This window comes from Trachinotus anak, unplaced genomic scaffold (assembly GCF_046630095.1).
Source record: "Trachinotus anak isolate AG129_WGS33_773 ecotype Australia unplaced genomic scaffold, CSIRO_AGI_Tana_v1 ptg000021l, whole genome shotgun sequence".
Taxonomy (NCBI): domain Eukaryota; kingdom Metazoa; phylum Chordata; class Actinopteri; order Carangiformes; family Carangidae; genus Trachinotus; species Trachinotus anak.
In genome coordinates this window covers 18,204,555-18,227,566 of record NW_027273872.1, presented here as the reverse complement: position 1 = coordinate 18,227,566, position 23,012 = coordinate 18,204,555, and the positions used below count along the sequence as shown (strand labels likewise).

Sequence of the window (23,012 nt, the reverse complement as noted above, 5' to 3'; positions counted from 1 at the left end):
GTAAAACAGCAGCAGGACTGTGCCCCTATTTTCCCCCAGATCTATATGATGATTGTAGGGTAGGGTACAGGGTATCCTGTGATGATTGTAAAATTATAACATGCAATCTGAACTGTGTCAGCAATGTTCATTTTGACTTGTTTACTTATTTGGAAACATTTTTGAAATTTGTTCTTATTTCATTTTCAGAGTGGTGGCTAGGTTAGCCTAGCTTGCTAGTCTTTCCAAATTCAACAGCACAACTGGTCCTACCAAAGGAAAAAGGGGAAAGTGTCTTAAATTACCAACAGGCAGCTACATAACAATTGTGGGCTTTATGAAAATGGGAAAGAAAAACATCTTTTATCAACATTCATAGGTTATACAAGGCTTTGAAATGCTCCAGTCAGTAGCGCACCATGGCAGTTGACAGCATGACACACATTTTCAGACGTCAGTAAGCTGCTGCCGTGAGAGATGCCATTTCAACAATATATCCGAAAGTTTTAATCCTAGTTTTAAAAAATGGAAAATGATGCAATAATTGCAGTGAAATTATAGTTTATACTTTCATACGTAGAATTAAGATTTCATTTCTAAAAGTTGAATAACATAAGTATTTTGTTTTATGATTAATATACACATCCAAGATCTGTCTTGTTTCATTCTGTAAAGCTTTTTCAATCTTTTACCAGTTTAAACTTGATCACCATGCTATACTTGGGAAATCTATTTGAAATGTACAATTTTCACAGAAATTTTTTCTTTTTCAGCCTGTGCCACTGGTCTGCAGCACAGTACATCATGTATTGCAAGTAGGATGTGCAATCCCAGTGGAAAACAAGAGGAGAGACAGAGCGGAGCCTACTCACTGCATAGCCTGACTGGATTCATTTTAGAGTTCCTCATAATAATAATAATAATAATAATAATAACAATAATAATAATAATAATGAGCTAAAGCCTTATAATCTTAATAGAATTATCGTTTATTGCACTGATCAGATTAACTTAATCATTCACCTGATGGTGCCAGTGTATAGTAAAATGTTTCATATTACCCATTTTCAAATATGGTCATGACTTTAATGATTAATGACTTCTATGAGACTGATCTCTTTTCTGAGAGAATTATTGTATTATTAAATTATTTAATTATTAACAATCACTTTAGCCAACACAATGTTCATGTCTAGTTAATGGTAAAATAAACCCCTGTGTTCCCCTCAACCCTTTTTGCTGCCCCTGGCAGCTTTAAGCCTGTATCTACATCAGAGTCCTGGTAACAAGACTCTTCCAGCATGCACAGTGTGATCATTTGAATTGTATTTGATTAAAACAGCACAAAAGTTTTGACAAGGGATCGTGATGAGAACAGAACCTTAAGTGAGAAGAAGTGTCATTATCAGTCAAGTGAGTTTTACATGGCTTTAAAGCCTCTTACAAACAGAGCCATCAGATAAAGCTGGAGACATATCAAATGGAGCTGATGTGGTTTCTTTGAACTTAATGATGAAAGGTCTTAGAAGAGTCACATCTTCTTTGATGGATTATATAATGATAATTATAGATGTCAGAGTTGATGATGAACATCCATAGTTTATAATCACAGCTTAAACACTTTGCGCATTACAATGTCCACGGATACCAGGGGGCATACACAATATTTTGTATCTTGCGTCAGGAAATGATTCTGTTATCCTCAGTAAAATCATGCAGCACATCACATATGTGTGTAGAGTAGGAGGAAAATCAAATAAAGCTCGAGCAAAATGCTGTTATTTTATCTAAATGCCATCCTACATATGCAACTCAGAAGTGATGGGTGTTGTGCATGAAGTTTGAGCGGCAGAGACATACATAGATCAGCCTACATGCACAACATATGGTAATATACTTTATGACCCTGCCAGGGCTATTTTTAAACTTGAATGTTTAGCTTCAAATATAGCATCCCAATTAGGCAGTACATATATTCATTCTCACACTGTGTCCTCCGTGTAAGAGTCTTCTTTGTTAAAGGTGCTATATGTAAGTATTTTATTCACATATTCAAAAATGAACTAAAATGATCAACAGCATAGGAAGAAGTAACAGTTTTGACGTTATGTCAAACACGTCCACATATTGTCTTGCTGAGATATCTACTGAAGTTAGCATGCTAACCAGCTAGCCCCAGCCCATCTTGTACTTTAAGGGGTGATAGTAAGTCACTGTAGCGACCAGTCTGCCCTCAGTCCAACATCAGAGGATGCAGAAGTAACGCTGCCCAGAGGGCAAAAACCACATTTGGCAGCAAAGAAAACAAGTGATACAAATAGAAGCAAAACAATAGTTAACATTGGTGTGACTTTCCACAAGAGACAACTTGTGATAGTAAAGGAATTTAGTTTGATGCTGAACTCATAATGTTTCCTGTAGACTGGCATGTAAACAGCTGTTAGTGATAGCAAACACTTCCATATAGCTCTTTATATCTCTGCACTTCCTCTGAGCTCAGGAGCTTTCTCACCCTGTGTTCAATAGGCAACGTTAACAGCTTTTATGTCAGACCCAAATTGCCATGTAAGATCAGTGAAGCAAAACTCACCTAAAATAAGGAAATGCTTTACCGTGCCCAGAGAGTGACATCATTTTTGAATTTGAACCAAGCTTCAGCTGGTCCAACTTCTCAAATGTATTCTTGCCATTTCCTTGGGGATGTGGAGCACAAAAGGCCCCCATGAAGAAAATTAACATTTTTCACAGTTCATTGAGCTCATTTAAATAAATCAAAAGATGCAACTGACTCATTCTCATATACTATGGCAAAGCTGATGCCAAGCAATGCTTAGCATAAGGCCCCGCTGCATTTTCATTGTTATGAAAAATGTGGTTTAAAAGGTTTTTTTGTTTAACTAAGTGTTAAACATTTGGCTTAAAATTTAGGTCTGGCCTGCTGACCCTAAACACAGAGGACTCAAGTTACAATGATACCCATAATATATAATAAATCCTTTGCTGTGCATGTACCATGTCTTTCTGCTAATGTGTTTCTTCTTCAGTGACTCTTATAATAATGAAAATGTTGCTGAATGTAACTGAAAATACAAGAACCTGTTATATTCAAGACCTCTACCATTCCTCAAAAGTTAAGTCTGCTTTCAGCTTGTCTACACTGCAAAACAGTCTTTTTTTATTCTATCTGTACACATTCCCTTTAACTTCTCAATAACCGCACCTAGATTTTGCCAAGAGCTACATACACGGCAGGTTTTCCTCGACTAAGGAGTATATACACAAGAAGAGTTCAATAATTTAGCAGAAGCCCCCTCGTCAATTATAAATACATGTCCCTCGTAAGTTGTACTTGATGCTCATGTTGGTTATTTCTGTTTTTCATGAAAATTATCTCTAGTAATCTAAAGTTCTTTGAAAGCACTGGAAAAGAAGCAGCTTGTTTAATTCTCTTGGAAGTTTATGTCGGCGTCTGATTTACAGCATATTTGGGGTATTTTGCATAGTCTCAGAATATTGCCACCAAACCATCCCATGAAAAGTTATTTCCCTTGGAGGACCATTTATTTAGTCAAGGCTGGAGCAGTTTAGCGGGATGGCTTTCATTTCACGGTTCATACTCTCAATGTGATTAATAAGCAAAATGCTGTTGAAGAGAGAGAAAAGCCGTCATTCAATCCTATCTTCCTGGAATGGTAGGAGGACAGAATATCCGAGGGCATTAGGAGCTGTTGTCAATCACAGCACGGAAAATCGGGCATATTTGGATCTGGTCTGACAAGTCCCCATCTGTTTTGACTATTTCCACAGCTAGCTAGAATAAGATAGGAAATGCACGGGATGGTATGAGATCATCAGTGTGACATCAGTGTAGCACCGAACACCAGTGCTGCCATCACAGTGGACCATACACCGGATTACCTACCGGGATTCTTGAAAATTTATTTCAGATTTGATGATGAATTAATTTGATGTGTGACATTTGTTAATTGATTCTGTAATAAGCCACTGGTTCCTCTGAGAACTCATTTAGTTTGCATACTCTTTCCTTTTCTGTTTAACCTTGCAAGCTGTGGGACCAGTCCCTGCAAAATGTTGAAAATGATCCTAAATTTATGAGGACAAATGGGAATGGGGAAACATTTTAAAAAATTCAGTAAACCTAACCTTAGTTATTTCTTATTCTTATCACAAGAATCAGGCTTAAGCTGCTGGTCAGACTCATCAAATTTTGCACCACACGTTCGGCACAGTTAACACCAACTAAATGACTGATGGGACTGCTTTCTTGCTTCACACACAAAAACATCAGACGCATGAAGAACTACAAAACCACTTCAGTTTTATGTTCACCCCTCTGCACCAAAGGGTGTTTCAATGGATTGAGCTCTGGTCACTGTGAGGGATATAGCGCCTAGCATTTAGTGACCTCTTGGGGACCTGTGTGGAAGCATTTGTTAGGTTTTCATTCATTGCTTTTTTTTCCTTTAATTTGTCAACCCTCTCTAGGTCTCAGTGTAGTTTAAACATGATATCATGGTTTGTCCTAACGTGGACACACACATCTTTCATAGGCTGGGCAAGTACATGCATATTGTATATTTACTATGCACCTGGCTGAAAAACTAGTAGAATTGAATATTTTCCATATAGCCACATACAGTAGACCAAAATTGTCTACTTACATTGCTATAACAAAAAAAGCCCTCAATTTAAAAAATAGAGACGTTAGTTTTGCAGTCCATAAAACACCTGCTTACTACAAGAGACAGTAAACGATATCTAATATAAAGTGTGTCAGAAATTGTTGATGTATTTCATATTTCATATCATAGTAAATCACTTGGTGGCTGTCTGCTGCTTTGACGCCGGCTTTTTCTTTTATAGCTTCCTCCCTCGGTGCTTTCTCTCTGCCTCTGTTGCCTCTTTAGAGGGCACGTCAATGTCCTGGAAAAACTACATGAACCTCTGAAAACAGTACACAGTCAACAATGAGCCCAATACAGTGTTATGAGCAGTTATGAGCCCCATGATGTTGACTGCAATGCGATGAAATCAGTTTTTGAAGTATATAGGATCGAAAAGTCAGGCTAAAACAGTTGAAACCCACCGATCACATCACTAAGCACAGATACAGTTTCAGTATGGTGTGCATCATGTTAATTAACTGATGCATGAGAACCAGCACTGAACGCTGCCAACACTGCAGACGAGGGCGTCATCACTCATTGATTGGGAGCTTGGCAGGCTTTCTCAGAATAGAAAAAAATATTAAAATAACAGAAGTGGTGGCAACAGCGACAATAATAATACCTGCAATTATTATAATTAGCATGGATTTGGTCCAGAAAAGCACTTCACTTTATGTCTTCCTCATTATCACATTTAACCTTTACACATTTTTTTTGAATATAATTTAAAGTATTTTTCTTACTAGAGGAAATCATCAGTTTTCATTTTCATAGTTGTGTTATTAACGACTCTGGACAAACATCATCACACACATTATACAATTAGTAATTATTTATCAATTTTTTTGCAATTATACAACAGTAGTTACAGCACATTCACAAGTATTTGTGAATGCATGCTTGGTGGTACTTCAGCAGCCGCACAGCTTATATGATTATTCAGAGTTTCCTATGTGTTGCACCTCTGGCCATGCAAAGTGTTTATCATCAGGAAGATACAGAGTTCAGCTGAAAACCCCATATACCCCTATGGGAATGTATGCATGATTAATACCGCCTGTGTGCATACAGTACACTCACCATGTAACCAATGTCTGCCATGACTCATACAGCCTTTGGCAGGTGGGACAATATCCATCTAATTCCTGAGGAGTGAGTTGGTGCCATCCTCTGCTTTGTCATTTTTAACGGTGTGCGATCACCTGTCATTTTGATTAAGTAAGCTCTTGAATCTTCTCTGGTGTTATTAACTTTGATTTCCATTTTTTTCCCCCCATACACACTCAAACACTGTGGCTGGAAGAGCAAAGAAACCTGTAACCTGCTTTGAAGTCTGGTCTCTAATGACTGTGCTCAGTAATGTTTTAAATATTGCACCAACATCACACACTTTCATGGCTGAATGATGAAAATTACCAACACTGGAGTAGAGTAATATTGATGTTGCAGTTTAAAATATATCTAACCCATATAATGCCATGTGTGTGTGACTGCACATATGTGTGTGTGAGAGAGAGAGAGAGAGAGAGAGAGGGAGAGAGAGAGAGAGAGACTGTAGCCGAACACAAATGTTGGATTCAGGGACTTTGTGCAAATGTCAGCAGGCCTCCCAGCACCTCCCAAGCAGTCTAACTGAAAATGGCACTGAGACGCTGCTGACCATATGGCTCTTGTAATTAATCGTACCGATTAATTTTTGGCTCGCCCTCAACGTCTGCACAGTCACTTACGTAATACCAGAACCCTATGAGCAAGCACTTCCCCCTCGCCTCTCATAATGAATGTTAGAATATGAATAGAAGGTCATGCGGAACTAAGGTTAACACCACGGCCGAGAGCTCAGTTTTCATTCAGAAAAACCTAGAGGTAATTCAGATCAGTCTAATTATTTTATACCTCCTAATTCATAACATTAACGGAACAAAACAAGCCAAATTTCAAGCTCATTTTACTGAGAAAACTACTTGAATTTCTACAATATAGCACTCACTTAAATTAAAGATCACAATAAACCTGAAGGATAAAATATTGCATACAGAGTACGTAGTGTCTGGCTAATCTGTGGAATACAGTTGTAGGGACACTGGAGGAATAACCTAATCCCTTAAAGGTGAATTCCACTGATTTTACACAAAACAAAGTCTGTTTGCAGGTCTAAGGGAGTTTTCCTGCACATATGAACAACAGGTACTTGAATTGCCTTCCTGTCAAACTCTCCATGACAGAAGAACTAGCATGCTCACAGTAGTAGGCTAGTTTGCCATTAAAAATATTAACAGAATTTCCTCAATACTTCATGTACTTCATTAACATGCAAATGTATGTAGCAAGTCAAACCACACTCTAGCTAGATCACATTACTCCATACACCTGTCATATAAGTATGAAGTATGAGGTCTCTCCTAATGTATTGTTCTTGAGTAATCGTGTTCACAAGAATGTGTCAGCGGAGTCACAGAGTAACAGCACCAGCACTGCATCATAATGCCCTGCGCATCACGTCCAACGGTGGCAGGCAGGCTAGGAGATTTCGTCATTTTAGGAATCTATAAATATGTAAACATACGCTGACTTATCATCTGTGTGGAAGATCAGCAGTGAGTTTGAGAGGTTTGAGAGAATATCGTTACAAAAGTGGAGCAGCTCCTGTCGGGAATAGCTCAGGAACAGACATCGAACTAGTTAGTTAGAAGTTCATCTAAGCTGCAGTGACGCTTTTTTAAAGGAACCTCGAGATTTTGACAGTAGCGTGGGCACAAAGGCCACAGTGGCCGTGGGGCGTACAATCATTTTCGGGGCATTGAGCATTGGCAGGAGTCTGGACTCACTCAGGGCTGTTGTGGAGAGATGCATGCACTGTAAGATGCAGGCCATCTTGGACAATACCAACCACCCTCTCCACAACATCCTTGCGGGCCAGATAAGCAGCAGCAGCAGCAGCAGCCAATGTCTCAGCTCGCTGAGCTGCAGGACTGAGAGGTTCAGGAAATCCTTTGTTCCCACCGTCATCAGACTCTTTAACACCTCAGCCAAACGCAGTGGATAATGACACAGAGTTAAGTCTTTACTGAATAAATTAGTGAGCTACTGGACAGTCTGAATTTCCCCAAGGGATCTATCTATCTATCTATCTATCTATCTATCTATCTATCTACCTACCTATTCAGGAGGATAATGAGTGATGCATTACCAGTAGCTGACAGCACTGTCAGACTGTTTAGGTTGGTTAGCTGGTTATTTGTATGGTAAAACTGTGAAGCAAAGTGATTTCTTGCTTGGCTACCTACACAGTATATGAAAACACGTGATTCTTGCTCATCATATTGTGAGCCAGTTTAAAACTCTATGATTGATCGATTAATGAACTATTATAATCCAAATCAACCAGCAAAAGCACATGAAAAGGTCATAGATACAACAATCTATCCTGGCATATGTAATTTTGTATCACCATATCGATATATACTGGGATACAGTCACTTTTCCGGACAATCAATTAGGAAAACGTTTAGGGATAAAATAACATGTATGTTTTTTGCTCAATCCAGCAATTTAAATACTGCACATGGCAAATCAAGATCAAATTGATACAAAAACCATGTCCACAGTGGTCTACCACAGTGTTGTGTTAACTGCGTGCTAAATCTCTGATGACAGACAAATGTATACGATCTTGGAAGATATCACCACAATAATGTTTGAGGAGAGAAAGAGGCATTGCAGCTGCTACTAAAACAGAACTACTGGCTTGCCTGCCTTGGTTCACTGTCTTCCCACATAGCTTGTGACATACAACAATTGCAAGTACACATGGCCTTGATATAGGCCAAAACACTTCAGAGTACAAGAGTTATCTATTATGTATTGTTTACCGCTCAGCTGAAGTAATGTATCCACGAGAAAGGTGAAGTATAGCCCGGAGGCATTTACCAGATGTTCATTTATAAAACAAAATGTATTCACTCTAAACGTGTCTGGTGAATGCAGCAAGACCTCTGCTGAATTTTTTAACAACTCACTGCGACTGTGAACAATAGGCAATGCTGTTTTGTATTTTGGTGCGAGATAACCAAGGCGATGTTATCTTTAAGATTACCCGACAAAGTCATATTCTGAAGACGATGACGCATGTCTGTGTCACAGTCAGTGCTTCTCTTTCCGTGTCTTTTAAAATGTTATCTGTCTGTTTACGCTGGACGTGTTTCACTGTTTTTAAGTGCTTTTATTTATCAGCCCAGAGATGACCCATAGTTGAAGTGAACAGTTTGTCTACCTTGCACAGTGAAAGCCCTCATTTGTATGCACAGCGCTGTCAAAGAGTCTGTGTCACCTGCTGCGTCGTAGGGCACCGTACTAATCGTCCTTGGATGACTAAAGAGCTCGGATTATGACACTGTTTCCCCCCCTTTTTTTCCCCTCATAGAAATGCAAAGGTTGGCCCTTCAGAATATTAGTTGGACTATCTGCATGTGGGGAGTCAGAGGGTGTCACTGGGGGGAGCCTGGAGGGCTCATGCTAGCTGGTTTTCGAGCCTCCTCTTTCTGCTGCTCTCTCACCTTAACTCTGGGATTGATAAGACTTCTGCTCCTGCAGCTGTGCTGCTCTGGAGCGTTGCACAGTGATAACAGACCAGCGAGACATCAAGCTGTTATCTCCTTGATGCTGACATTCACCTCATATACTTGGTAACATGTGCCCAAAAGGTACACTGCTCTCACTGAGAAAGCTGCAGGGAACCGAGGAGGCAAAACACAGTGAGAGAAGACTGCGCACACTGACAACTGAACACAAAATGCAGAGGAACTATATCCACCAATTGCAGCACAGATTTCTGTTTCTGACTAAGCCGTATAATATTAGTACCATTACTTCCACTACTACTTATTATTGTTGTGTGCTGGTGTGTCAGAAAGAAGCCAAGCCAGTCTCAAAGAATTAGAATTATTCTGAGGCGATCTGGCTGTAACTCAGGTCCTATAGGTTACTCTGGGTGGTTTCAGGCCATATGTGACTTGGTTTTCAGGATATTTAGACCGAACATACACTTGAATTAAGGATGCAATTAGACCTAGTTCTACCAAAACAATTGCACAGAAGCCGTCCATGTCATCAAACTATCTCCAGACAGAAAAAGACACAATACAGGCTTTGAATCCGTCTTTCCTTTTTGTTTCAAACATCACACAAGTTGGACAGAACCTGTTAAGAGACAATGTGTTTTGAGACACTTTGTTCTTCAAAATTAAATTAAGTTTTACATCAAAAAGAGGGTTGTACTTCATAAGCGCCCGCAATAAGGGGAAGGATGTACCTTATCTATGCCTGTACTCTCGCTTGCTTTTATTACAGAGGTAATTTGCATTTTAATTTGGAGCTTGAACCTGTGCTTAATAGAATTAAACTGAGAGCCACATTGACATGGTTTTCTGACCCCTCCAAGGCCTGCAAGTACAGAAGAGGCAGACTCACTCGAGTTGTAGCGAGACATGGAGTTGACCCCAGCTGAGATAAGCCTTAAAGGTAAACACTGGCTCCTTAAATGCCAATTATTGCCATCATTTTCGACAAACTCCCTGCAGGAGCACTGCATTAACCTGTAAAATTGTGTGTTATTGAGAAATCACAAATGAAGCAGATATTTTGATGGAGCTCTCTCCATAAAAAAATGCCCTCTTTGGTGTAGAAGATTGGAAGACTTTGCACAAAAAGCAGAACGGTATTGTCTTTTTCTCTTTAATGCACAGCATGATTGTGGTTTGTTTTGCCATAATAACTCCCAGCTCTGCATCTGTGAAATTGGAAGTGGGCTTGTCAGACATTTGAATGTTTACAGCAGCTTTGAATTTCCTATTCCAGTCAATATTAGGTTAGGCTATGGGGGGGGAAATAGTTTGAGGGGGGGAAGTGCTATGAAGCATGAACAGCCTAGCTGTCAGCCTACAAGAAAGAGAACCAGACAGAATGAAGTTTGGCATTTTATAATTAGAGATGAGGGGCTGGAGCAGCAAACAATGCATTTCAACTGGCACACGTCAATGTCTTATACTGTAAGTACAATAGCAGGAGTGAGATGTAGCACAAGATGCCTGCCTAAAATAATAACAGGACAACTCCACCAAATTAGACGATTATTCATTCTATTATAGGATCAGTTTCACTGCTTGCAGTGCCTCAGACTTGACTAAAAGACGCTTTATTGCCTCCAGCACTGATGATGTCTCTTTGGCTCCCTATATGCTCTGTTCCTCAATCCATCCGTATCAGTGTGAGTCATCTAGTCACAGACAGACAAGTATAAACACCATGTTCTTCCAATAGTTGTCAGCCCTGACCTTTAAGGTGGTTTTAATAAAGGTATAATTGACACTGAAAAGACTGTTGCTGCAGAAATACAAAAAGCTAGAAGAGGTCTAAATGAGGCATAATTTTCACCAAAGTCAAATAAGTGAGATCTGAATAGTTTATAGCCAGACTGAGCACAGTCAGCTACTCCCCCATACATTATACAAAGCTTTGTTCAGCATTGTATATGGCAATGTCTGCCCACGCACTTTAATATCCAGCATACCCTTGAAACATTAGTTACTATCAGTGCTCAACAATATAACAGCAACAAATAGGGATTATTCAATATTGCAGCAAGCCTTCTTTCACACGTGAATACAGGATTTAATCAGTAAGATTAACTTCAAAGAAGATAGGACTGTTTGCCTTCCACTGTGCAGAGGCATCCACCACAGTACTGGGCACCATAAAGACTTGGCTGAGTTGGCTCATTTCAGGTAATATATCCCAACTTGGAAAACAAGGCTCTCAGGGGTGCAATAGTTAGGTTAGCTGGTTGCACAGGTCAGTTGATTCTTTCATTAGGAGCTGCTGTCCATAGTTAGCACCAGAGTCAGCTGCATCGCAGCATCACTGTTTTCCTCCAGATGTGTCCTTTCTTCACCGTCATTGTTGCAATTGTCTCTTTCTTCATTTGCTTCTTGTAAAATGTCAATTCTGTAGCCTGTTCTCACCACTGAGGGTTTACATTTGGTTTACCCGCCGTCTGAAACTGTGCTTACCCTCTGTGCTAACAGAGCCAACCTGTGGCAGCCACACTAAAAGAATGGGGATGTAGAGCATACGATAAGAAAAAGCTGTTGTATCTCTTTAAAGAGAAGAATAATACACACCATCTATGTATTTTGTTATCTGCCTTTCTTTGAATGTAAATTTCACATTCAAGAGCCTTCAGCCTCTTAGCATTCATCCTCTTCTGACTGACTGACACTTTCATTAGGATAGATGGAGGTTTTCCAGGGTGGCCACAGCTAATGCAAGCCTCCTCCTGCTGCCTCCTATTTCTGCACCATTGATAGATTTGGCAGTTATGACCATTTTCCAGGACTCTTTTGTACATCATACTGTATATCACTGCAGTTCTGCTTCTGCAAAATAATGAAAATGTGTTTGTTTCCCTTCTCAGGGGCTGCAGCTCTTTGGAAGCACTTCAAGAACAAAAGTGAATGTTATCATGAGAAACTTTATTGCCTTTGTATTATTTTGTAGAAAGCTTAATTTCTTTTGCTTTGCCATATACAGACAATACACTATGTGGTCTTATCTACCATTTCCCACAGTGTTGCCTTGAATTGCTAATGCATGCTTGAAGCCTTAGGGCTATTGCCACAAGAAAAGAATGATTAGTCATAGCAGAGGTGTTGCTGTGGCATTAGGCTGCTGGCATCACTAGGGAGATCCTCAGTGAAATGCCTATTAAATCAGAGAGACAAACTGTGCTGTTAATTTGATCTTCTCTTCAGTCCATGAAATAAAGCACTTCTATTGGTAACATTGTTCGCTTGATACTTCATCAAACACTTTGCAGACAAAAACCCTCAAGTCTCAAATTCATGCACCCTTACTTACTGTAGGTAAGGTACCCTTGTTGCTTCCAGGCACTTATATTGAAATATAGCAAATATTATAAATAATCTCTTCTAATTCTTCAAAAATGAAATGGTTACTGCCCGAAAACCATGAAAATATACACACACACACACACACACACACAAACACAAACACACAACCACATGAAGCAATGGCCATGTCACTATGGGGATGCTCAGCATGCAACTTCCATCCAGCAAACTAGCCTTTGATCGGCACATCAGCCAGCAACCTTGGCATCAACTTTATCAACTCTAACAGCCTGTCCTGGACTCAACGTGATTTCTACAACTTTCAAACATCCTAAATAGTTTTGGCCAGCCCACACTAACACAAAGGTAGCTTACACAGTACGTCCATAGGCATAGAACAAATTACCATTAGACCTACAATGAGTTGATTAGACTCTACACAGTTTGAATGAACTGATCAGGCACCTGATCACACAATCACTCCATTGATAGATTTCATCATTCATCATCAATGACACAGCGGCCACGTCATCACACACACACACACACAAATTACAGTAGCTGTGCATTTTCCAACATATGAAAGATAACAATTACGTTGCTAAGGATTTAAATTCCCGATCCCGCTACATAAAAAGAGAAACTTGTACTCACTCCTTCTTGCGCTCAGGAAAGTCATTAACAACACAGCACAAGTTCAAATTCCTGCTCTGCTGTTTGCTATTGAGAGTGTAGCTAACGTTAGCCTCCGGCTGCACCTCAGCGTAGCCAGCATATGATTTCTTCAGTTTGGTACTCCTCTTGTGTTTGGACTTGCTAAAAAAAAAAAAAAAAAGTGCCGCTAACTTAATTGTTCATTTGCTGAAGAACATCCCCCTTCTTCCTGAAAAGGTGAGAAACAAATTGAAAACCTCACGCAGGTTATCACAAATGACAAGGAGCAAACTCATTGGTCAAATTAGCGTTTCCCAGCAGGCCTTGTTTCGTAGTTTTTGTGAAGAAAATTACAAAATTAAAGAAGTGGCTGGTAGAAATTATATATATATATATATATATACATTTTTGACAGAGCATTGAGTATTTGAACATTCAAATAAAGGCAATAAAAATATTAAAAAAAAAACAAAACTATGACTTAAAACCGTAAGTGTGATGGGTCCCTGACACCTACTAGCCCCTGATGCAACCACTTTCATTCATAATTTATACACCAATGTGGAGGACAGGACAGGTATAAGGCCATGTTGGCTAATAATGTGTTATTTATCGTGGGAATAAATGTGCAAGAGAAGCCTCACCGACTGTCTATAGCGGATTTCACATGAGATTTTTCTTAACTTTGAATACTGACATGAAAAAACCCTTTTGATACTTGTGATCTGTGGACAATTAGGGACTAAAGGAATATAATGGAGGAATCGACAGACAATTGGACTCAGGACTGTTTCATAGGTAAGGTGCTGCCAGTGTTTCCAGTCTTGTTGGTTTACATGCAGGTAAATCTGACCTAGTCATTCTCTTGTTCTTGTGGTTTCTTTAAAATGAAGAGTACAGTTGAATTGTGGGGATCCATCTGAGCTGGACAGTTAACAATTGAATGACACTTAACTTGATGCTAACGTGTTAGCATGGTTTGGTGGAGCAAGCTGCCATTGCTTCTTGTACTGAAACAATTAATTAACTAAGTGATTCGTTGATTGACAGTAAGTGCAGGTCCCACTGCCAATAATTTAGATTTAGACCCCCCCCCCAAAAAAAAAAGATGTATATATTGCCTTTAAATCTAAACTGCATATACATGAGAACTATTGGATATTTGAATTTGCCCTTGGGGATGAATAAAGTCTGCAAACTGATTATTCAACCAAAAAGAAGAGGAGAGGGACAAAACCACCTCATTCACTGCACCAGAGTGATCTCATCAGTGAACACTATATTTCAAATTAAATAAGCTCCCGATGCACCAATACAGCACTGCTGTGAAACAAGGAAGGACTGGTGGATTTTGTACAGGAGAGATTTACGTACAAAAATAACCTAGACAATAAATGAATAATAAAAAAGAAAAAATGTTATTCTACTCTTTTTGCTATTTAGCAGAGGGCACTGTCCAAGAATAGATCACTCTGGCAAAAATATCTATATTTACTCAGATTTTAAAGCATTATAAGCATGTTATCGACATCAAAGCCTACAACATCCTGCTCTTAAAATAAGCATTTTTAAAGCGCTGAATTCATATGTCTGAGCAAGCAGATGGTAGTTCCACACAGTTATTCACTTTGAAGCTGCATCCTCACAGTGGGCCTCTCCCTCCTATGCAGGGGAGCTCTGGGTAAAACTCCCCATCTCCCAACTAGAACATACTGACATGATTTCAAATAGTCCTCGCTTGCTCTGGCTGCTGCTGTCCTCACGGCGAGCAGCTTAGAATGCGAATGTGTTTTGTGTTTGTTTTGCTGTGGGAGAAAATGCATGCACTCCAGAGTATGATCTGAAGGAAAGTAGATTGAGACGGGCACAGCCCAGATCTATAATTGGAATCTGTTCTTGGATGTGGAGAATTTTGAACGCCTATCCTCCAAAAACCCTTTCTCTTACTAATGGGAAAGGAGCGTATGGACACATCTTTTAAGATTTCAGCTTCTGTTTGGCACTCTCAATAGAAGACAGTGCTGCTGTGCAAAAATTTGAATGCTGCAAGCCAGAAATGCTGGAACAAAAAAAAAAGAGCTTTTGGTGGGATAAGACCAAAAGCTACTGATATGAATCTTAAAAAAAAACCCCATCACACTCATGCTCTGTTCTGTGCGCTTAAGTGTGCATTACATATCTGCAATGTAAAAACATACAGTCCACTTATTGCCTGAGAGCCTTGGATGGATATTGTTAATACTTACAATTCCTTATTTTTGTGCTCTCAAGTCCTGTGTTTCCATTGATTGGCCCATTAGTGGAGACTCCAGCAGGGAGCAGCCTGTGGTGCTAATGGCACGCTCTCTCTCTCATGCCGACGCTGAGCAACGGTGGACATCCAGCTCCTCAGCGTTGCCCGCCACTGCAGCCACTGAGTCGGCATCCATCCTCACCCACAGATCTGCAATTGTAGTCGAGGGAGAACGATAGGGCCTGTTAACATTTTTTGGAGGAAAGCCCGTGTCAGGTGTAATCTGTTTTTGAAAACCAATAGTAGTTGTGATAAATATCTCAAATATGACCACGGTGACACATGAGCCTTGGTGGATGAGTGGCACTGATGGAATGCCCCTCGCTAATGTATGTCATTGAAAACCAAGGCTGACATTTTTCTCCCCACAGAGAATAAAAAGTTGGGATCTCTGAGGTCCTTCTCACTCTCTAAGCTGTTTGGATTTCCAGAGATCCCCAGGCTTTGACTGTCTTTGCTCGGCAACGCTGCACAAGTGAGAAGGAAGGGAAAGCAGAGGGGTGAAAGAAGCCCAGAGTGGAGACAAATAAATGATATGATGATGGATGATAAGGGCAAATGATTATTTGAGTAAGGCAGAGAGGGTTTAGAGGGAGAGAGAAAAGATAAAGAAAGAGAGAACGAGTGATTTCAATTTCTTTTTCTTCATTGGGATTCATCTGTGTTTATCAGAACTTTACTCTTCGCTTGTCTGTTACATTTCACGCTGAACAGATATGAGGATGTGCTTGAAACTTTCAAGTTTCAAACCATCTCATCACTCTGCCATTCATAGTTCAAAAGTCCGCCTCAAATCAAAAACTATTAAAACTAAGTAAATCTTTAAGTTCACACAAACTTGCTGCAGGATTATTTTTTTCTTTTGAGTACTTCATTTGTACTTTTTCCAACATGGGTATTATTCAAAATGCATAATAGAGCCTGACCAACATTCTTTTTTTAGGCCAATATTAATAGCAATATTTTAGGTTTTAAAAAAATCTGCTAAAGATATATAAGCCCACATTTAAATATTTTGACATAAACATATAGTTTTTGGTGCATTGCTTATTAATGAATTGTGACTAGGAGACGTGCTGTGTAGGACACTTCAAAAATAAAGTTGTCAGTGCTCTCTGCTGGACAAATTACAAAATATACAGAAATAACAGAAGAAAACAAATCAGCCAGTATATCAGAATACCTGCACTGTATCTATAGTAGCTGGTCTGAGCTCAAGGTCAGGCTATAATGCAAAGAAAATGCAAAAAAAGGAAGTTAACTCAAGTACTTTAAATGTGTTTTTTTTTTGTTTAGCATAATTCAGTCATTGCACTGTATTTGTGGGAAAATGTACGCACAAGATGAGTTCAGACACATTTTGGTTTTGTTTATTGTATCTGTGGGGGACATCTGTGAGTGACACAGATCGACCTGCCTCACGGATGAATAGTGAAGGAGAAGCACTTCCTGGTCCATATGACCATTTACTATTGTACTGTGTAAAGCCGGAGTGGCCAATGACAGCGATGGAAAGGCTGTCAGTGGATAAAGGCACCAACCCTCTCCCACAACACTATTTATAGCTGAGCGCGTGCAAATGTCAATAATTTATGCTGACACGTGTAAACACTGCTGTCACATTAATAACTGTGTTGCTAAAATAGTCACGGAAAAAGCATACATGGCAAAATGTAGGCGGCAGTGAACATGGAAAGCTTTTCATAAGCGTAAATCACCCACTGTTAATATGATCAATGGAAGAATGGGACCTATATGAAAAGCAGACTCCCAAACAATTACACATGAATCGGAATCAAACTGGTTGCTTTGGCGAATTCTTTTAATTGCACTTAATGAATGTAGATAAAACCAGAGGGATGCAAGCTGTGCATCAATGACAAATTCTTATGAAGAAATTTTGATGCCAGAGCAGATACCCAGCCCATCTTCTCTGAATCTGCTTGCTGCTCTACGTGTCCCGTTTTACAATGTGCACATGAAGAAAAGCATAGCAATCAATATTTCCTGCACTAATTGAAGTGCTTTTTATCTTGTTGGACTGGCAGTGTAGTGTGTGTGTGTGTGTGTGTGTGTGTGTGTGTGTGTGCGCGTGTGTGTGTGCGCGCGTGTGTTTGCGGGGCACTCGTATATTCATCAAAATAGCTGTCCACTTCTCTTTGTCTGGCCTGTCCTGCCTTTAAACTCTGTTAGCCTGCAGAAGCGCCTGCCTCTTTTATCAATATTTATTCCAGACAGACATTTGGACCCAGGTCACGAGGTTCTGCGCTACTTACAGTCATCAGACTTTGAAAGCAGCTCATGGATCACATCACAGATATATATGCATTAACCCTCAGTTAAACGTCCCTTTCTTTTGTCAAAATATTATTATTGAATAATCTTAACTCTTTTCCTCTTTGATTTCCCCTGAGAGTAATGTGTGTATTTATTGTGCGGCGATAACCACGTCTGAAACAATCAGAAGTTGGTAAATGTATCCCAGATGACTGAGAGACAGTTTGGTTTTCGCAGTCAGAGGCACAATCTGTCGCAGTGTCTCAAAACAGAATTCAAAAATCAATATAGAGAGACGCTGCAAATGGATATAGCTGTTTGGCAGTCTAATTCCTTTATCGCGAGGAGGAACAGTCTTAACAATTAATTTAACAAACGAGGCCCCAAGAGAATTAAATCTCAAGGGTTTGAACAAATGTCTGTGGTGAAGAAAAGGACGAGTACAGAAACGGGGGCAGTCCTATTTTATTTTAATGTCACTGACAAAACAAGTAAGAACGTCAAGATTTCAAAACTTCATCATGCTTCTCTTTCCCTGAGCCCTGCTAAGGCACATGGCACCACTGCGAATATTCACTATCAATTCAAACGAGCCCACAGTACTGTATGTGAGTGGAGTTTCCCACAGACGTCTCTGTAGATGTTCTGTTCAACAATCACAGCTTTCTCGGCTAAATCTTCAAGACCTTCAAGGCAATTGCATAGCAAATATCAAGTTTGCCAACCGGGAAATTTTGTCTGAGGCTATGCTTATGTGTGGTAATCTTTCAGACTTTCAAGTGCAATCACTCTCCACTGGAAAGTCCTGCTCTTCATTTGACACGGGGTGTTACACTGGACCAGCGGCTAATTATGTTGGCCCAGTGATTAACATTTGAAGGAAATGCTATCCTCTACAGTCAGGGCAATAGTTGCATCACAGCAGAGTGTAAGGGATTGCTGAGGTTTTTTTATGTTATATGGTTTCTCTGTTTGTGATGTATAAAAGTGTGTTTGTGCGTGCGTAAGTGAGTATAGGCTATCTCTGTTTTGAAACCCACGTACATCCAAGTAATGTTAGATTACCTGGAGCAAAGCTATCCTCAGCCCGTCTCCATGAATACAGCAAGAAATGTAGACTTTATCTCAGAAAGCTTATCTTCACAGCTGTAGCTGTTTCTGTTTATTATACTTGAAAATAAGTATCACAGAGGAAAATACATAGGTGATGCATTACTCATAGAGCAGCCATGTCACTAAGTGCCTCGTGGAGAAAGGTTATTCCATGTTGGAAAGGTGAGGGGGTTAGGTACTGGGAGAAGTTTGCCTTCAAGGCTTTCTGCCGGAAAGCCTTTCTGGCAGAAAGCCCTGCTGGCACAAAGTCAGAAACACTTTCTGGAAGAACATACTCTAAAGACCAACAAAGTCTGCATTCAAAGGAGGCTGTTGTGGATGATAAATGGGTCAAGCATAAGAAACTGGGGTTCATGTCCCACTTGACTTTTTCATTCTGTTAACTTTTTAGTTTCAGTTTTCAGTCAGTGTTTGGTTAGGTTAGGCACCAAAACTACTCGGTTAGGTTGCCTTTCTGCCAGAAAACCTTTCAGGCAGATGGCCCTCAAGGCAAATGTAGCCCATATGCAGAGGTTTATCAGGATGGTTCATTTGTAAACATTTACCGTTCAGCAACGCTTGCAGTACAAAGAACAACTTTATTTTTTGCCCAACACATCATCACAAAACATATTACAAGCAACATTTAATTAGGGTAGGTATGAGACAGAAAAACATATAAAACAGCCAGTCATATATATCCACATACATAGCAGCCAATGGGGCTTCTAAAAAGATGGGATGGATATATGCTTCTGTGGCTTTAGGCCACTTGTCCCAGGCTGGTAGAGGGGTAAGGGAAATGGCCATAACCTGGAAATGTGCGAGTAAAGGGTGGTACTTAAGTTTGTACAGAAGAGGCCTTGCCCTAAAATGTGCCTATTTGATGTGGCTTAGGCCCACTCCCAAAAACACTTACATTTTAAAGAAACTTTATGAAATGCTTGATATAGAAAACTCATCAAGATGCTACATAAAAAAGTACATCATCAACAAAGTCATCATAAAGATACATATATCCATCCAACCCACTGCAAAACACATAATTGAGCAATATTTAGGAACCACTACAAAAACTCATTCATTGAGAAGTCCTCACTCAGGCCCTCTGGAAATACACTTTTAAAATGAAAAATCCAAAATGCTTCCCTCTTCCTCCTGAGAAAATCGACATTACCACCTCTTTAGCTGGGCTTAATCACTTCAATGCCTATAAAGATAGAGATGAAATTAAATGATGAAATGACTAGTTATATCATTTCTCTTAATAGAGCCTCTGTTCTCAGTGATACACTTTTTAAGGGAAGAGGATGTTTCGCCTATACATATTTTTACCACACGGACAGTGCATCATATAAACATCATTTTTTTTGTTTTATGCTCTTTGGAAGTAGGTGAAATAGGTGCCAGAAACCTCTTCTCTGCTTCTAAATAGTTCCACTGCATTAAACTACAGCAAGTTCTCCAAGTTTGTGACAGTGGTGCTCCTCTAGATATATATCCAGTGATAATACATCTCTTACATATATTTCAGTAGCAGCACTAGAATAGATATATGGCAAGTCATAATATATTTCATACCATGTTTTAGTTGAGTTCATACTTAAAACCCAGCTTGATTCCCTGAATATTATGCATGAAGTACTGCAGTGTTTTACTGTAAGGTCATGTTAATTGTTTACAATATTAGTTTCACAATTATAGGCCCTGTGTAGGAGTGTAGGATCCTGGAACCATTTCACACTCTCATTATATGTTTCTCTGATGATCTCATACTGGGATTTCCAGTTCATTTCTTACCATCATATTAAATATTCTTGTTGCTGCACAACGCATTGAATCTGTCTTTGTGGATCCGGATGGAGCTAATGACTATTGTCAAGATAAAGAATGTTCTGACAATAACATTGTGAACACAGGTCAGAGACTAAATAACTATATTACAATTTGCAACACTAGTGATTATTCTGTGCAATAAAAATATCCGAGTATTTTGGCAGAAGCAAAAGATCAGCATCACGTTTTAGGCAGGCGCTTATGGACTAATCGGGACTGGACAAGACAGCATACAATTACAAGCACAAATTGCAGGTCTCAACACAGTTTTATGTGTAGTTGCTGTGCTGGAACTATTGTTCCTGGAGGTCCATTGTTTTCCAGAGTTATAATGGCATTCACAGTTCAAAGAAAGGATGTGTAAAATGTTAATTCACATCGTCTTTGTTTCCAAATTGTGCAGCAAATAGCAACTTCAGTCTCCATTGCTTTGCTTCTGTCTCATATTCCTTTTTGATACTTGAGTAAAAAAAAAAGCAAGAATTACCACTGTGAGTTTGTGAAATTTGTGTTTTTAGCTTGCTAACATTTTCATATAGGGTTGTGGTACATTAAGGTTACGTGGACAGGGCAACAAAGTATCAAAGCATTCTTAAAAAAAAAAAAAAAAACTCAGCTCTGCAGAAGCCAAAAAATCAAGAACTGGCTGCATTAGTTTCAAGGCAGCTCAGTGATGCATGAAATAATGTCCTGTGGCATGTTGCTAAGACCCATCCCCGATGGGAACAAGCACTGAAATAGCCATCGAGCTCCAGTATTCAGCTTCCCATCAGCTCTAAGACTCAGCAAGTCATCGACTTACATCGCTTTGTTTCTTCATCTCATGCTATCATGCAATGTCTCTTTCACGCAACCCTTTTATGATTGTTATGCAATGCATCTGTACAATGCTTTTCACTTTACAGCCGCTTCTCTCTGTCTAGCATTCGGCCCCATTCCTTTGCTAACTGTTCTTCTTCTGCTGCTCTGAACCCACATGCTGTCTCTTTCTAATTGCTGATGTTTGAGCATGTTGGAAGGTCACACTGAAGAATAGATTCTGGTCTGTTAAGTAGACCATACTGTCACGGGGTGATGGGTTTAGTTTGAAGCAGGTACAAACATGGTATATAAATGCCCACTCTCAATTGTTACATTCTGCCCTTTGATGTACTGCTATTTATATAGAGCTGAAAGTGGTCTGCAGTATAATAAATGCCCTTATTATGAAATCTGTGCCCACCAGCTTCATATCAAACATGACAAAAAGCTCCACTTCTCACTGCTCTGCCTGTTCAGTGTGAGACAAAGAATGGCTTATACATCACTGCGTGAACCTCCAGCACTTTATTCAATGGCACATGCTCAGGTTCTTATTATCTTTGAGACAGTTTATGTCACTATAATTGAAAGGAACTTATTCAGCGGGTGACAAGGAAGCCTAACAACACACTAAGCTCACATCTAGCATACAGCTTCACAATCACTTATGGCAGTTGTGTATGTGGAATAGACTGAACTGCAAATTAGCATAGAGCCTTTTGGGAAAACTGTAAGGCCTGTGTTATAATTGAATTGTACTCTAACCAACTCACTGGCACATTTTATAACCCAAAAGACAAATCCACAGTTTCACATGTGGCACCTAATTTGGCCATTTAGGATTACACAGGGTGACATCCTAGCCATCAAAATAAAGCCATCAAAAACTATGTTTTGGTAAAATTCCAGTAAGTCTGCTTTGTTCGTGTGTGTTTGAGTGTGTATATATAAGAGCTGCTGTATTTTTTGACAAAAGTTTGACAGGTTAGACCAGAGATTAGACCAAAATGTTTTGCTCTTTACTGTTTAGTTCCCAGCAAAATGGGGTGCAACAGCACCTGCATGCTCTATGGTTTCTATGGAAACTATAATCAGGAAAAAAAAAAAAAAATCAGAGCCCTGTCCGTTGAGAACCCTTTTGATATCTCTTAGCAGGAGAAGATGAGCCCTAGGCAGCAATTAAATTGTAAACTTAGCCCAGAAGGAACGAGGCTGAGTACACGGTTTGAACTCTACACCAACAATTGACATGTGAGAGATCAGTATGTTTAAACAAATTTAAACCCACCTGACAGCATTTCAAAACATTTCTGTCTGTTCTTTACTTCACCACCTCGGGCACGTGCATGCTAGCTGCTGGGTGGGGGTCAGTGTTTGAATTCATCTCTTCAATCTAGTGGTGTGCCTCACCAGCGAGGGGCTCTGTCTGCTGAAAGAGAAAAGGGCTCAAATACATATTAAACACAGCCCTGAAGACGGCTGTGT

General features: G+C 39.6%; 1 protein-coding gene and 1 long non-coding RNA gene across 3 annotated transcripts in view; one reads left to right on the top strand and one right to left on the bottom strand.

Annotated features, from left to right (window-relative positions):
- gria3b (glutamate receptor, ionotropic, AMPA 3b) overlaps positions 1 to 13,531 on the bottom strand; it is a 112,227-nt gene extending 98,696 nt beyond the window's left edge. For both annotated transcript variants that reach the window (XM_071457140.1, XM_071457141.1), the window contains exon 1: positions 13,229 to 13,531. In XM_071457140.1, the coding sequence (XP_071313241.1) occupies positions 13,229 to 13,253 (25 nt within the window). In that variant the 5' untranslated portion in view covers positions 13,254 to 13,531. The remainder of the gene's footprint in view (positions 1 to 13,228) is intronic.
- On the top strand, positions 13,340 to 16,516 carry LOC139605557 (uncharacterized). The gene is made up of 3 exons (XR_011684430.1): positions 13,340 to 13,465; positions 13,968 to 14,026; positions 15,953 to 16,516. It is a non-coding gene; the product is annotated as an uncharacterized lncRNA (long non-coding RNA).
- The last annotated feature ends 6,496 nt before the right edge of the window (positions 16,517 to 23,012 follow it).